This window comes from Lolium rigidum, chromosome 4 (assembly GCF_022539505.1).
Source record: "Lolium rigidum isolate FL_2022 chromosome 4, APGP_CSIRO_Lrig_0.1, whole genome shotgun sequence".
Lineage (NCBI taxonomy): Eukaryota > Viridiplantae > Streptophyta > Magnoliopsida > Poales > Poaceae > Lolium > Lolium rigidum.
In genome coordinates, this window is record NC_061511.1 from 199,517,132 (window position 1) to 199,534,786 (window position 17,655).

Here is a 17,655-nt window from a genome sequence, read left to right on the forward strand (position 1 = left end):
TAGACTGAATATTTCTTGCTTAACAATTGGTTTTTACATTAACAAATTCTCTTCTCGGTGGATCAGATAGACTAAATATTTCTTGCTTGTCCACCGAAGATTTTAACTCGATTCATACTCTTAAGAAATATACTGTAGTCTGTGATAAACACTTCAAAAAAAACTTGTAGTTGAAGACATCCATGTTGTAAGCTGTGCCGTAATTAAGCAGTGTGGCAAGGTTCAGACTAACTATGTTTGTGGTGCTAAAATTATACAGCACAGGAGAAGGGTTCAGAGGATTCCAGGATTGAGCGATAGTCTGCGTTCTGAACATAAAACAGCGTGGTAGCATTATGCAGCTTGTAGATAGACGGAATCGGACAGGAGAATGTTAACAGTCCGTTCGTTCAGGTTCAGATATATCCAACTAGATTAGACATAATTAAAAATCTCACGTGATCATTTCAAAAATCTGCGCAATAGATATACTCGCAGTATTGCGAATTTTGACGCAGCCACAACATCATATAAGCAACAAAAAAAAAAGTTCAGAACACGCGAGCTAAAACTAAAAGTGGCAGGAAAATTCACAAGTTTGTATAATCTGACCGGCGATTGGCTGAAATATCATATGGACACAACCTCACATACAAGAAAATGCAGTCATTGCCAAGCATATGTTCGGTATCAGTTAATCATCAACTTTTCAAGCACAAATTGTGAACTTCCCAGAATTCGTGTTTTGTGTTGAGAGCGTAATTTGCTAATTGATTGTATATTAGGTACAGACAAATTGGCACTTGAATTACCGGGAGCAGCTAAAGTTAAAAGTTCTGAATAAATACTACTGAAATTTGTGGTTAACACTTCATCAAAAAGTAAACACACTGCGGATGAAGGCATCCATGGAAGCTGTACTGTAACTATGTAGTTTCAACATTATTTATACAGCAATACTGAATGTTGTGGTTAACACTTCATCAAAAAATAAACACTGCGGATGAAGACATCCATAGAAGCTGTATTGTAACTATGTAGTTTCAACATTATTTATACAGCAGAGGAACAAGGTTCAGACTTGAGACACTTCTAGGAGTTGTGATAAGGAAGCCAAGAAAAGCATCCAATGATTTGCACACTGAACACGAAACATGTATTTATACCAATCTCGAAAAAAGAAACATGTATTGATACTGGCATGCAACTAGTGCATCCGTAGAAGTGAACACGAGCATGTCAACAAGTTCGTTCAGGTTCAGAGACAGACAAGATTAGTGATCACAAAATAATACGCTTACAAGGCAACATTTAAACTAAGGATGAAACCAATTTAGAAAACAGTAGCTAAAGCTAGCAAAAGTTCACAAGAATCAGTGGATTGAACAGTAAAATATGGTGGCACTATAATCAAGTGGCAGAAACATGAACTGAAGACGACCATCGTAACACCATGTTAGTTCAGGTTCAGAGGATTGCATGCAGATTAGTGATGTCTGACACCACCAGCCACCAATAAAGCTGAAACTGCTATAGATATTTAGAGCACAATAGCGGAAACTGACAGAAAGATTGACAAGCTAGATAATCTAACGCACCATTTGGTGAAATCGCACTCTAGCACAACTGCACAAGAACACATACAAGGAAAATCAAGCATTGAGGAGGATCAGAGACAGATTCAGTTACTGATGACAACAAGATGGTACCATCAGAATACGCCATTACAAGGCAAGAAACATTAAATTTCTTACAACGCTAGCACATCTCCATTACTCAACACCGGCTAAAACAAGAACCTAACACAGACCGATACACCCACAGGTACAAGAACGGGAACCATGGTCGCCTAGGCCCTCTCGCCACGGATGCGGCGCGCGAGCTGGATGTCCTTGGGCATGATGGTGACGCGCTTGGCGTGGATGGCGCAGAGGTTGGTGTCCTCGAACAGCCCCACAAGGTATGCCTCGGCGGCCTCCTGCAGCGCGGAGACGGCGGAGGACTGGAAGCGGAGGTCGGTCTTGAAGTCCTGCGCGATCTCCCGCACGAGGCGCTGGAAGGGGAGCTTGCGGATGAGCAGCTCGGTGCTCTTCTGGTACTTGCGGATCTCGCGGAGCGCGACGGTGCCCGGGCGGAAGCGGTGCGGCTTCTTGACGCCGCCGGTGGCCGGCGCCGACTTGCGCGCCGCCTTGGTCGCCAGCTGCTTGCGCGGGGCCTTGCCGCCGGTGGACTTCCTCGCCGTCTGCTTCGTGCGGGCCATGGCTTTGTGCGCGGGGTGGTTGAGGAGGAGGGAAGCGGGATTGGGATTCGGAATTTGGGGGCACTGGATTTGGAGTGAGGACGAAGATGGGGATGGGGCGGTTTTAAATAGGCGTGGCGAGAGATTTTTTGGTGATGGTGGCGCCGTTGGCGCGTCCGTTTTGGATTTTTTGGTGGAGAAGATGCGCGAGGAGCGTTGGATGGGTTGGATGTGGACGGTTGAGATCGGGTTTCGGTAGGGTGATCCGTGTGGAGAGGGCTAGTGTGCTCTGGTTGGGCGGAGATGAGTCGAGCAGATCCTGGAGGCGTGCTCTGTTCCTGGGCTCCTGTTCCTGCCCGCGTATTATGCAGGCCCGAGGTGCCAGGTGGGATAGCGCGATGATTTGCTCCTCGCCACCAAATACATTTTGAGTAGCATTTTGAAATGAATACGTGTATTCATTTTATTTATATCGTAATTCCATAAATGGATACTTGTTTGGTTGCCACAAGAATTATAAATGACAGTAGATTTCAATGTTGATTTTATAAATGGCTTCAATGGAGAAACGTGAATGACAGGTTTCAGCTCGGAATTGTGTTTACACATGGTATCATTTTGCTGGATTTTCTAAATGAAATAATGGCCCAATTCTGTGGCAACCAAACAGCCCACCTATGTAATTTCAAAATAAATTCCAGAATTCTAGACCCAAATAATAGATACCAAACGATCTCTAAGAGTCGCTGTTATCTAGAAAGTGTGGGATACTCTCCATTTCACGAAACTGTCTGAGATTTTACTTCCATGAAATGGAAGGGGCTACCATAATTTGCAAAGCATTTTTGACCGCTCTATCTCTCCTACTACTCCCTTCACCGAAGGACACAGATCAGGTGACATGCACCTTTTGCATGTCACCGTGTGACATGCGGTCTAAATTCAAATTTAAACATTGTGAAAAAATCTGAAAAAAATCATGCATGTTCACAGCACATATTAAGATAACTCCTAAAAATTGACAGATCTCTCTTTTTTGTTTCTTGATGTATGTTTCGAATTTTGATCTGAACTTTTTAGGGGTTATCTTAATATGTGCTGTGAACATGCATGATTTTTTTCAAATTTTTTCGCAATGTTTAAATTTGAATTTAGGCCGCATGTCACAAAGGTGCATGTCACCTGATCTGTATCCTTCACCAAAATCACGATACAACAAAATTGATTGGTTATAAAGTACATGTTTGCATTGCAGTGATGATTTGGATCGGCATGGGCATGTCATAAGAGCCGAGATGACGTCTCCACCAAGTAACCCACCAAGTCCGCCGCCACAGCCGCCACCGCCACCACTCCCTCCGCCATCTTCAACACCACCGTAAAGGGTTTCTTATGGGGAACCGTCGCCGCTAGTTGAGCGGGCAGCGGTTTTCCTTTCCATTCGAGATGGTCTTATTTCTCATAGGGCCGGCGTTCTGGTTCAGGATCGATTGACAATCCGATTGCTTGCTGTTGATCGGAATTTCATATGCAAAGCCGACCGCCATGATTGTGAGTTCGATTTTGGTGTTGCGCAGGAAATTAATGGAGTTCGAATCGTGGTCGGCACAGTTCTGGGGTGCGGCCTGGACCGGAATTTCTTTGGCCGAGCCCATCGCTGCGGACCGCCCCTTGCACGAGTTTACGATGTGGTTAGGCTGCATCGAAACAACAAAGCTTTGGATCCAGCGTCCGTGGCGGCCTTTGGGAGAGACGGTGGGCTTCAGCCCAACACTGTGCATACGCGTGAGAGATTTAATCAGTTTGCCCCCAGTCCAGTTTCGGGCGAACCCTAAAATAGCGGAGACCGGAGCGGTCGTTTTCTTCTCTCTCCCTCCGTCGCCCAGATCCACTTCTCCCTCCACCCAATCCACGCAGAGTTGGTCGGGGACGACTGCCGGCGACCATAGGTCGTTTGCGCAGGTCGTTTCACAACCCAGGATGGATCGGAGGTTCGGCGGTCCTTGCCGCTCTCCTCCGAGAAGATCTTCACCATGCAACTACTTCGGATATCGTCGAGGGTTGGATCTGATGCAGATCGACGTGGTGAGAAACGTCGTTGGGAAGATGAGTGTCGCCGTGAATATGAATGGTGGCGGGAGGAGGATAACCGCCACAGAGAAGATGAGTGGCGTCTGGCGGATCAAGAGCGACTCCGATTTGAAGAACGGCGCAGAGTCGAGGAGCGTGGGCGACTCGATGAAGAGCGTCACCGGGAGGCAACCCAGATCTCTGAGAAGACGGCACGCGAGCGTGCTCTCGCATAGAGGATCCGCAAAGAAGATGAGATGAGGGCAAGAGATCGGTGGGCTCATCGTGCTGAGATGACTCATGACGCTTCTTCCAACCCTACCTCTGCTCGATCTGTTGATGTAAGTCCGATTACCTCATCCCTACCATCCTCTAATGTTGTAGTTGCAGATGTTGTAGCAGTAGCTCCTCATATCCAAACTCAGACTCGGTCAGGGGTAGTAGCAGACAACTCGCCTTCTCTTGTTTCGTTGCCGGAGCCGGTGGGATCCTTTGTATCTCCACCTACTCCAGCTTCATTGGTTCGCGCTGGTAGAAAGGTGGATAATACTACTAGAAACTCGTGCTATAGCATCTGCAGTAACTGTGGTGGTAGTCATCATGTTTCTATTTGTAAAGAGTGTGATCCTTGGGAATACAATGCCCCTTTTTCGGCAGTGAGGAATTTGGTTCTGGCTTCTACTCAATCCATGTTACTGAGGAAGATAACTATCCTATTGACCAACTTAATTATGGACATATCACTGTGGAGAAGGGTGAGGTGAATTGCATGAATATTGAGCATGAGTTCAATGTTTGGGCTGAGTCTATGAAGATCAATTGGCGCTTTTTCGCCAAAGAAGTTTCTTCCACTGAGTTTAGGACTAGATTCTCCTATGCGAAAGCTATTGATGAATTGGCTCACTTTGGAAAGTTGTTCATGAGAACTGTGCCTGGTGCTACATTAGCTTAGAGAAATGGTCCGAAGATATTGAACCAATATCTATCATGCAGGAGGCATAGTTTAGGATAAAAGGGATACCAATGAAGTTCAGGAACAAGTCAACAGTGTTTTATGCAACCAGTCTTGTTGGAAAGCCACTTGCTCTTGATAAAAATTTCCTCCTGCATTTCTCTTATGTGAGAGTGAAGATTGGCAGTCAGGACATGGATCTTGTTCCCAACTCAAGAATTGGAGAAATCAAGAAGGGATTCTATGAGTTTGAGTATACCAGGGAGTTGTTTGATCCCACCCCCAATGCTGGTAAAAAAATTTAGTGTGCCTGCTGATACTCAAGGCAATGAAGGCAATCAAGGTACACAAAAAAGGCAGAGAACTGGGCTACAAGATTCTGATGTTGGCTCCCAATCTTCTCCTCCCAAAGTCGCTGGCAATTCGCACACTGGTAATCATAGATAGAACTATGTTCAAATATCACCTACTCCAAGAAACAAGGACACTGGTAAGAGGAAGCTGTTTGAAGACGATTCTTCTGCAAATGTTTGTCAGATGGAGGGAGGGCCATGCTCCTCTTCTACCGCCAATGATAAATGGTCCCCTGTTCTACCTAAGGTACAAAAAGAGGTGGTTGATGCGTTGGCTTCTGTGCCGTTGAAGGAAGGAGGAGGCTCTTTTAGTCAGAATGTTGATAATTCCTTTAGCAAGTTCATCAATTCTCTTGCCAAGTCGAAAAGTGATAAAGATTTTATGATACAGAAAGCCTATAGTGGGATCTTAGACCCAATTGTTGAAAATGTGAATGAAGGAGCTGGACCGTCTGATGAAATGGTGGACTATGACAACAGTGGATCTGATGAAAACTCTCAAACTTCTGATGTCCCTTATCTCACACAGGGTCATGGCGTCCTTGCTCTTGCATGCTACCCCCTCTCTTAGGCATGAGAGAACTGCAATGGTTATCCCTATTGATGGCTCTCAGCCAGAGCCTAACACACAAGAAGAACCTCTCTCTCTCAGGTTGATAATCCTCTCAATGAATCTCCAGGTGATGGCAATACTTTGATTGCTGGTGGTGGAGTACAGCAGCCTGCGCCCAGGATGAGTTCCAGGGTGGAGTCTCTTGGAGTCCATAATACAAGAATCGACACTAGAGCTAGGGAGAATACTGAAGCTAGAAACATTCCAGGGCTCCATGGTGAGAAAGACGCCGCAGATATTTGTGCTGGCGCAGATAATCTCATGCGATGGCATCAACAGGAGGAAATGCCGAGACTCGGAATTCTGGCCCAGATCCTCCACTTCGTCTTGAAGATAAGAAGCCAGACGAAGACAAGAAACCTGGAGACATTGTCTGAAGAAAGGCGATGGGGGACTGCATGTGGATGTTGATTTTTCTGATGTCTATCGCCTGATGCTCATTTGTTTTGTGGCTTGATCTCGGTGGGAGATCGTTTTCATATGTGTTGCCCTGCCATCGTTCCCTGTAATAAGGCTACAAGTTTGTTTATGTTGCTGCTTCGTCAGACGCTAGCATTAGGGCGACGTTTCCTTTTATTTTGTGATACTTGTAATCTGCCTGAACATGGTTTCGTTATCTAGCTGATAATGAAATTCGATACCTTGTTGGATCGCTTGGATTTTTTTTTTGATTGGTTAGATTTTGATTTGACAAAGGTTCGTTTCATGTCGTATAATCGGGGGGAGCAGTTTTACTGTACCCTCAAGTGAGTATAGACCGTTCATTCACCCCCAATCAGTGATCGGATTAACTCGTACTACAGAATAAACATCCGAGTACCATGGCAAAAATCGGGGAGTACCACTTGTTGCAGAGGCAGAATCATAATATGTACAATTATTATTGCAAAAACAACTAGACTTGGATTAAAACAGAACTCAATACTTCCTCCCTGAACCCTAATGGCGTTGAGGAATTGGAGCAACGATCGCGAGGTGACGACCATAAAATCACTATTCAGGTAGTACCTACTCTGAAGTACTTGGGGACAAAGGGAACGTGGATGTGTAAGGAGTCGCCAACGTTGCTTCCCAAGAAGTGCTAAATTGAAAAATGCAAATCTCGAAATCCCATACCTCCGATATTCTTGAGTTTTGCAATTTTGTCCCAGGCAAGCCAGTGCATTGCTTTCTTGTCCAAAGATCCATTCCATTAAAATTTAGCGATGAGGGAGTTTTTTTTGTTCGCATGTTCCTTTTGACAACAAGAACACTCCCATACGGAATGTTGGTACAGCTTGGAGGATTGCTTAATCATGACCTCTTTCCCAGCATATGACATTAGTCTCCCCCTTCCCCGAAATCATGATACATGCTTTACTTGTACATATTTGATTAGTTATTTTTTTTTTTGAAAGATGTTCCATATCGGACTAACTAAGAGCTGGCGAATGTTTCGGTGAAATTTGGTAACTACGTTTTTTCCGAAAGCAGCGGATTGTCCGGTGACAACTCCTTACGACATTTAGAGCCATCAAGACAAAGCCACCCCCCCCCCCCCTCTTTCGGCCCTAGTATCACCGTGCATCGCCCTAGTCTCACCGTTCGTCCTATTGTGAGATTTTCCTTCGCGGGGGCCTTTCTCACGCGTGCCCATGTCCTACCTTTACCTTCTGTCGCTAGATGCTAGCACCCACCTCCACATGTATCCTTGCGTCATCGACATCAAGAGGAAGACAAAGAGGCTATACACATCAAATGGAATACCAGGAGGCAATCTCGGAAACATACTAGAAGACCATTTATGTATCACCATTTGAGAATGAAAGAAAAAACTGTGGAAGTACAACCAACATCGCAAATATGTTGCACACGATTTATAGTGGGTGAAACGTGTGGGATGACAGTCCAATACGCTGAGAGCTTCTCTTTCACCAGTGTGTGCCACACATTTGTCACGGCCTCAACACATGTGTCACGGTCCCAAGATGCTTTTCGTGTACGATGTCCCAACGAACAAGGTGCATGGGACATGTTGGAAGCTGACAATTCATATTCCAAACATGCCCACATCCCATTTGCCCAAACTTAGGACTGTAAATTTGCAATATAACTGTTGCAACCAAGCAACAACACTAAAATGCAATAAAATAACGGATGTCTCATCATTCCATAAACATTACATTACCTGCTTCGATAGGATAAATAGTTCACATCTGGTAGACGGATTGAGCTTCAGTAACTTTGCTAGCCTACAAAGTCACTGACTTTGTGTCACTTACAAATGGGGTCAGGTGGAACCCTTCATTATGTGGGTCCCACGTGGCCCCACTTGTAAGTGACTCAAAGTCAGTGACTTTGTGGGCTGGCAAAGTCAGTGAAGTTGAATCCCTGGTAGACACCTAACCATTACATTACCAGGTTCCATTGGCATGCCATTTACTATCGACACACCAACAATTAGGCCACACGACCTACGTGCTTACATGCCACCAAAATAACAGGCTCAGCATGCTGCCACTCGCATGGTGGATATCAGCTAATGATGTGCATATCAAAGTCCAAAACGTTTATTCTCAAAAAAAAAAAAAAAAGTCCAAAACGTTAACCTATACACGGTTATTCTGCACGATCCTGTCAGTACCTACTAACTCTCCTGCCACCCACCGTAATCCCCACAAAGGCACAAACTACCTGTGGCCTACCAATCGTTGGCAAGCAAGTACCCTGGGAGGTCCCGTATGTTCACCCTCGACGAACTAACCTCGCACATTATCTTCCACCTTAGGTGTGTCACTTCCCTCTGCATATTGGTTCCCATCACAAACTCATAACCGTTTTTTAGCTCCGACCCATCAATTTGAAGAACCCGGCAACGATTACGGTCAACAGTCAAAACACTGCCATCCTGAAGTTCCCTTGTTTTGGGATGACAGGCTATAGCACCCTGTCCAACTGCTAAAGGCCGAGCAAGGTCAGTCGGTAGGCCTTCTCGAACAACAGACTGAAGATCAGGATACTGTTGTCCAACTGACTCATGATACTGAGAAAGCTTTTCTCTCTCCTCCTGTAAAAACTGCTTCGAGAATCGACGTGGCTTTCCAAAAGAACTGCAAAAAATAGACTCAGAAAATGAACAAAAGCTAAAGCAAACAAATCAACTGAATGATGACAGACCTCGTAATAACACCCCACTCAACACGAGTCAGCTTTGGCGCATGTCCCAGCTCAACTTGATTCAGGCACTTGACAAATTCATTCTTCGCTGACTCATGACCCAAATTCAAGTACTCGGCAAAAAAATCGTTCTTGGGAAACCATGGGTAATCAATTGCAGTGCAGCACCATTCAGACATGCACCATCTCCGGAGCTTGTCCTGCAAGAGGTCAGGGTAAATATAAGTTGCAACTTCTAAACCTTGCAAATGATGAGATGAATTGATCAGCAAATTTTCTTGACAAAACATCCAACCTTAAGATCAACAACGCTATTCACTGGGTTGGTAATATTGTTGCGGTAATCAGCAACAACCTCAGAGGGCTTATACTCTGGAGCAAGTGCTTTCAAAATGCCTAATTTGTGACTGCTTATAGCCTTCGACATCGAGTCAGATTTCTGAGTTAATGCATTTTGTGTTACGTCCATATTATCCATGGCTTCTACTTCCGAAATAGCGCTCCCATCATTACGTGGATCTTTCTGCTCTACTTCAGAAATAGTACTCCCATCATGGTGTGGATCTTTCATAAGTCTAGCACTTTTCCTAGTAACCATCTCATTATTTGCAATTCCTGACAGCCTTTTAATCTTCTTCCTTTTTATGGAGTTAGCATTTTCCTCAAATAATTGTACTGTTGCAGGAGCACTAGGCTTGTCATCGGATTCATTGTCTTTGCTTCCCTTAATGTGTGCTGATGATTCTGAAAAATTAGTATGGGCAGTATCAATAGCACAAATCAAACACAAACCGTTGATAAACTTAGCATATCAATCAAAAGTTAATTCTGCTAAATCACATTTTGTACATAACTTTTGTGGGATTTTCACATGATGGTCTGACGCATGAACTTATGAAAAGTCTAACTGTGGACCTGGTTAAACAATTTGTTGACCTCTTAGCAGTATGCACAGTATCTAGAAGTCTTGTTGTTACAAATAGAAGCCGAAAAATGGAATTAAGTGTATTGCAGGTAAAATAGATGTAGTCATGCAGAGAAAATCTTTGTTTAGAGTATACATCCAAGGCAGAGCACAACTACAGTGTTGCCTGGAAACTAGTCGACGACGTATGCAGGTGCTTCACTGCGTCCATTTCTTTTAGAAAACATAAGGCTGCACCAGTGGCGGCGCGGCGCAGGCACATTTGGAACTGTGGGGGTCCATAAATGGTCCTTGTATGAAGGAGCGTGGTAGGCGCATTTTTGAAGGAAAAGCCATGAATATTGCTGCTCTTGTCCAGCACATAAGAGAGGAGGTCAATCAGGTCCAAACTGCCCACTTGTTGTAGGAGTTTGGGCTGACTAGGGTCAGCTGTGAGCAACCTTTTCTTGTCTGTTTGTCTTTCTCAGAGGTTGTCCAGGTTGTTGGCTCTCTGATAAAATCTTCCTTTTGGCTTGTAAAATCCACCCCCCCCCCCTCTATAAATGAAAAGGCTGAGCTCCTGCGGTTCGGATAAAAAAAAAGAAATTGGAATTTATGCAGAACTCCTTTAAGGTTAGACTCCACAGAAGATTATAACTATATAATGGACCCCACAGATAATCAGCTCTGACTCCACCGCTGTACAGCACTGTCTATCATGTAGCCTAATCCCTATGACTCTGTCTAAGAACTCTGTATCTCCACACAAAAACATTGTCAAGAAGAGTGAGATAAGCAAATAAATACAATTGCAAGAGCTCAAGTACTAAACTGCTAAACTCTCCATTGCATGGTTCCACCGCCACACCACATAATCATCAGATAAATAAATACTATTAAATGTTAATGGATAAGATAAGGTGAACGGGAATTAAATAATGAAAATATAGCTTGCAACTTCTGAAATTAGATCCATAGTATGAGATAAGACTAACCGGTTTCAGCATTGGAAAAAGGTCGTAGAATATTTACAGGTCCATCAGCTAATGTATGTAATGAATCAAAAGCTGAAGTTTCATCTGCAAAACAAAGTCCAATCATGCGATCAGGACCAAAGGTTTGTGCCATAGATATGTAAGCAAGAATTCTAACAAGTTATCCTTACACCTTATAATTTTTCCTACATATTTGATCAGACTTTAGAAAGTTTGACCCTGACCAAAGCTACTATACAGATTAATTTGAAACAGAGGGAGGATCAAGCATTACAAAACAAAATAAATAATATATGGGCGCAAAGCAAAGCTGAACAGAAGGAAGTTTGTATGGCAACATCGATTTCTATCTATTAACTGTTACATAGTTATGTTTGAGGTTCCCATGGTAGGGAGATTGATAGTTTATGGTGGTTGACCATGACAGCATAGGACATACCTACGTTTCACCACACAATCAAGAAAATATTGTACTGTACATACATATAAGAAGAAACTCCACCCATTGTCCATCTTGATGGAATGCTATTGTCATTCGATAATATGAATATGTCTATATTGTATACGATAGTTGAGAAGATACTGCACTGTACAACTTTATAACAGGAGACAGGAACATACGATCACTCGATCTTCCAGGTGTTTGAGAAACCTGAGGTGAGCCTCCTATTTGAGCAAGAGCAGCTATATGAGCACCTTCATCCTTGCCATTAATAAGTTTTGATTGTCTATTTTCTGTACCTATCTTGTCATCTTGGTGGTACATGCTTGCAACAGGCACTCGTGGAGTCCTTTTTCCAACACCACGTGGTATGTTTCAATACCTCAATTTAAATTTTCTTTGTTCAAGGAAATTAAAAATTGTAACATTGTTTTTATGATTAAACAGTGCCAGATTTCGTCACTAAGTAGTTGAAAGCTTTGCCCATACTTGAATTTTTCCTTTCTTCTAACACATTTAGATTTGGTGTTGAAATTACCTCTAGGAATTTTCTCCTTCAACAAAGAAAGGCATCCATAGCTCGATGAATCAGACTGAGATTGCCATAGATCAGGGCAACGTGTATCAGATGTCTTCGACATAGACTGAAGTTTGGGAAGATTAGGCTTCTGTGGATTCCTAGAAGTTTCCGGTGAACCGTTACTCTCACAATCACTGTAACTTCGATCCTATAGTTCAGATCAGATATCATTGGTTACAAACATTCTAGATAAACGCAATAAAATGATATATCATACTGGAAGAATATTTTTTCTGAAGTGTAACCCAAGGCTGCACATATGCCACCATAAGTTCTAGGTCTACCATTCCACTAGTTCACAAGAACACCCATATGCTGTAATCTTATACGGGATAAATTCATTTCAATTGACGATATTGAAGTAACACCTCAAGAATGTTGCTTGCAGATGTCAGCCTTTAAACATAACATAGCTTAATGTAGTCAAAACAAATGACTATTTTTTTTTTTCTCGAACACACGCCTAGGCGTGCATCATTATATATTAGAGAAAACCGCTGAGAAGGTGGGAGCATACAGGGTTGTAGCAAGGCTACGAAAAACTGAAAGAAAGCAAAAAGAAAGAACTATACAGGGGCTACAGGCAGCTAACTTTGTTAGGCCTGCAGGTGCTGTGACTATTACAATCTTGATAGTTGGAGCTCCTAAGCATTTCATACTGCTATATTACCAGATGCAACAAATAGTTCTTGTTTTCAGAGTCTGTACTTGATATAGTTTTTGCATATATCAATAATAACCTCACATTCAGTACAGTACTTTTATGGAATTCCCAACCCATGCTTGAATTTTTTCCCACACAAATATAAGATGTCTAGAGATATTGAATAATCCTTGACAGTAGACACTAGTGCTCCACATACAGTATCAAGAAAATATCAGTTCAGGATATTACACAATAAGAAAAGTAAGAAAATAAAGTGCACGCAAGAACAAAAATACTGGTTTGTTTATACATATATGCTTAGTTATCCTAATTGTTTCATTAGAAAGTGCTTTAGCATCTATGCTATTGGCATATTAATAGAAACACACAATTGTTCATACCATACAAAGTAGTGCCCATATGGCAGACAATAGTAGCACAGAATTTTACAATAAAACTCAGCTGACACTAAAACTTCTGTAAAATCAGAGGCTGGCATTTTTTGCCTAAGTCATACCACTGGCCTGTAATTTGGAGCTGCCATTGCAAGCCTTTACAAATGTGTGGACTTAGACAGATCAAAAATTGATTTAAGAAACGCGAGACACTGCAAAGTGCAGATACTTACTCGCACTCTACTTCTATGTACAACTGTTGCATCCTTATCATTCCAATCTTCATCAATCTTGGCATTGCGCTTGATTAGGTTTCTCAGTTTTCTTGTGGAAACCATTGATAGTCACAGAACTACCTGAAAGACAATTCACTGGAGGTTAGATGATTTACTTCAATAGCTCTTAGATGAAATTGCAAACGGTAATCTGGAAAAAAAAAGATAGGCAGGAAGGCTAACAATATATCTGCGATAAATAAAACATGCATTACATACACAACCTTCATGAACTAATGTTTTATATATAAGGAAAATTAGGGTGTGTACTCTGTACTATTACAAGAACCACTATCTTGCAAGCTCGATGATAAAGAAGGCGTGCATTTAACTTTAAGCGTGCCTAGGTGCTAGGAGACCGCAGAACGCCTAGCCTAAAGTGCTGCACACGTAACATTGCTGGCGCACATGCAGTAAATTAACCCTTAGATGCAAGGAAGAACTTCCCGATTTAATGTTACAGCTCCGCGCCTCGGCCCACACGCACGGGAATCAGACAATAGATCAGCAATCAATAGAATGCAGAAGAGAGACATCCAGTGCGCGGGAGTAGGAGGCAATACTTCGACGCGTGAGGACGTCTGCGCCTCCACGAGCGGCAGCGGCAGGGGCCTGGAGACTTCCTCGGGCGGTAGTGAGGATGGGGCTAGGGTTGGATGGCTCGAGGAGCTCGATCGGAATAGCACGGAGGTGCAGACCCCTCGATGAATTGGTGGGGATAGGTGCAGTGTAGCTCACTGCAGCTGAGAGGGGGAGAGGGGATTCTAGAAGGGGAGAAATGGAGGTGGAGAGAGGTGGAGGAAGAAGGAGGAAAATGTTGCACGATGACACTTTTTGATGGGCCGCCGTCAGCGCTAGCCTAATATGGCCCGTTGGAATATCAAGCAGCCTGCCAGAATTTTCTATTAAAAAAAGACGCTGCCGCAGAACACGTGGATTTAGACAAAAATAACTTTCTTTTTACTTGGCATAAAATAATCTTATCTCGAAAATAATTTTAAGTACTTTTTTATATGACGTCGTGCCCTGGGATTTTATTATATGACGTTGTGCCCTGGGATGTCATGCTTCAGAGTGATGCTTTATAGTAGCATTGTTGCCAAATCGAATTTCATTGCAGAAAATTATGATTTCATCAGGAAGGAAAAGGTAAATCCAACAAGAAAAGGCGGAGGGAGCAAAGGATCACACATGTAAGAACCTATATAGATTAGGAAAGAGGAGCTTCAGAGGAATCATGACCATGACTCCTTTGATTAGGGATTTCTTTGCTTACAAAGTCATGCTATTGAGTATAATTCTGTTGGGAAGCACTATTTGTAGATTATTTGTGAGATAGGGCTTATTTTGTCTAAAGTTTTGAGAAATCGTTATTTTTGTTCAATTACCCAGAACATAATGAGTAAAAGGTGCATGTTGGTCTACTTACTACAAAGAGGACATTTGTTTAGTAAATCGCGATCAATTTTTCTAGACTAACATATGGTAATAATCAACACTTTGCTCTCATCTCACCTCGCCACTTAGCCTGATAGGTTATCTTCCCCACCACAATCGGGTGTGGCATCGATGAAGGAGACCAACAAGACGAGCTCCACCGGCACAAATCCACAACGTTGTTCTAGTCGTCGAACGCCAACATGGCCCTCGAAAGCCTCACACTACGAATGCTCGGCGAACTCGTAAAGTGTGTTGAAGCTTCCCTTGGGGTCGCCGCTCCCAATGGTCTAAACTTGTTCATTGAGACCAGCTCAAGAAATTTAATATAAAATAGTAAGCTTTAACTTTTAAAACCGCATAACCAAAGTATACTTCCACCTAATTACATAATGTCAACATGTGGTATTCATACAAAATGTAGAAATAAAGCAATAAACTGACATCCACCTCATGTTCTACTTGGATACAAGTTAACTTTTGTGCTTCTTAGTCTTCCGGTTTTTGTGATATTGATGTGTTGTGTCGACCATTAGTGCACAAAGAACAACTATGAAACACAAATGGGAGTCACTCGAAGACATTCTCGTATCAACCCCCGGGTTGATAGGACAAACAGCGGGGAGCAGGGGGCGCTAAATCGAGGCTCTTGTTGTTGGAGTGGACCGGCGTTCGTCCGACAGGGCTAGGCAACATGCTGGGACGAAGTTGGCATACATGATACTCAGCTCCTAGTGTTTTATGCGTGTCATGGACTCGTAGGGATGAGTAGATACAATCTCGCGGTCTCATGTTATTTCCTCATCAGTCATCTGCATCCAAGCCGAGATAGCATGATAAGAGACCAGACATTGTACGCGATGGGAACTGGCAACCTTATTTTCTTCTACCTAAAGCCCATACCTATATCATACCCCTGAGTGTGGACTCACAAAATTAGGGGTCCTATGAGAGTGATGAGATCACACAACCCTGTAAAAGGGGATGTCCTTTGACGTTGCGGGTGTCGCGACTGTTAAATAAAGTTTGCATTGTTCATATCAGAGAGACAGAGACCAATCCTCTCTCTTTGGCATCAACACTGAAACAAGTAGAATTATTACCACACAAAATATTGTATATGTTGATGCAAATATAGGAGACATCAAATCGGTTTCATATAGGCAAGTTGGTCAAAAAGCTTGCGAAGAAAGCAAGAAATACATGAAGTTGCAAACATTACTTGTTGTAACTTTCATACCAGGTAAGACCAATCTGATATTTGTCGTCCTAGCTATGGTACATTTTGTTTACATAAGGTCCATATATATATTCTTGGAGTCGCTAGTAATGGTCACTATGCCATTACATCGACAAACTAATTGCCGACGAGCATCTCCATGATTTCATAAGCTCTCACTTATCAGGATGCACAACCTTCCGACCGCCACAGCTAGTCTCAGGCACCATCACCACGACATTAATTTGCACTAGGATTTTGGCTCGTCTTTGTGCGAGTAACAACTCATAAATTTATCTTTTGAAAAGACATCAAATTTTATATGTCCTATTGTGGATCAATTATAAGACTAGATATTAACTAAATTAAATAACACCATTTGTTTTACTTATTACATGTTATTTTATTTTTGTTGCATGTGAATCGGGATTTTTTTTAACCTTGTTCCTTCTACGCATGCCTATTATGCATATGACTATGTGGATCATTAACTTGTAGAGTAACACATCCAATATAGGAGTATGTGAGCTCATTAAGGAGACTAATATATTCTTTAGCAAACATATGATATGTTGGTTCTAGATTAAACTACAATCATGGTTTTAGTGAGGATCCATGTACTATATACCAAACATTTTGTGTTCACTTAACACACTAAGTGTACTAGTAGGATGTTCCAATATCTTTTTTCAATGGATGGTGCAGTATCTAAATCATGCCTAAGATCCAAGAGATATATGTATAGCCATGTTTACCAATGCCAACATAAAAATATCTTGCTAGCAATATGACAAATGGAATACTTATATGAAATAACATTTATTTTTGAAAAAAGCTGTGTACCAACACATGAAACTGAGAGCATTATTTAGAAAATTTTGTCTATAAGAAGCAGGGGTTTTGTCCAATACATACACGATGTAATTGCAAAATTGCACATGCAACTTTTTTACTCTATTTATTTGTAGACAATGTAAGTGTTGGTGAACAATTGAGCTGGCGCTGTCAATTTCACTATCGGTGACAAGGGATTAACTTGTCAATGCCTACAAGTAGTAGACTAGGGTTTCGTTGGATGTAGAGGGCAAGTAGATCTCGAAGGTTTCAACCGAAAAGTACTCGACGATGTAAAAGCTAGGGTTTGTGAGACAATGATTCGATCCTTTCTTTGTCCCTCGACTCCCCCTTATATAGGAGGTGGAGCCGAGGGATTCGTGATACACAGGTTTACAGAGTCCGGGAGGGTTTCTAACCCGTCCCGCAAGATTACAAATAATGCTTCCTATTACAACTCTAGCTTTCCTTAATAGTATCTTGGGCTTCCGAATCTTCTCATCCTTCGGTGCGTGGGCCTTCAGTAAACCCCGGGTACCTTCTTCGGTAGGCCCATTGGGGATGCC

At 42.6% G+C, this 17,655-nt stretch overlaps 2 protein-coding genes across 2 annotated transcripts; both read right to left on the bottom strand.

Moving 5' to 3' along the window:
• Positions 1–1,828: 1,828 nt before the first annotated feature.
• Positions 1,829–2,239, bottom strand: LOC124706841 (histone H3.2). The gene has a single exon (XM_047238510.1). It carries the CDS (start codon positions 2,237–2,239, stop codon positions 1,829–1,831), a length of 411 nt encoding a protein of 136 aa, XP_047094466.1.
• A 6,549-nt stretch (positions 2,240–8,788) lies between these two features.
• LOC124648026 (protein ALWAYS EARLY 2-like) lies at positions 8,789–13,662 on the bottom strand. The gene is made up of 5 exons (XM_047187857.1): positions 13,558–13,662; positions 12,242–12,431; positions 9,658–10,106; positions 9,363–9,562; positions 8,789–9,295 (listed from the first exon to the last, which is right to left on the bottom strand). Exons 1-5 carry the CDS (start codon positions 13,660–13,662, stop codon positions 8,887–8,889), a joined length of 1,353 nt encoding a protein of 450 aa, XP_047043813.1. The 3' UTR covers positions 8,789–8,886.
• Between the last annotated feature and the right edge of the window lie 3,993 nt (positions 13,663–17,655).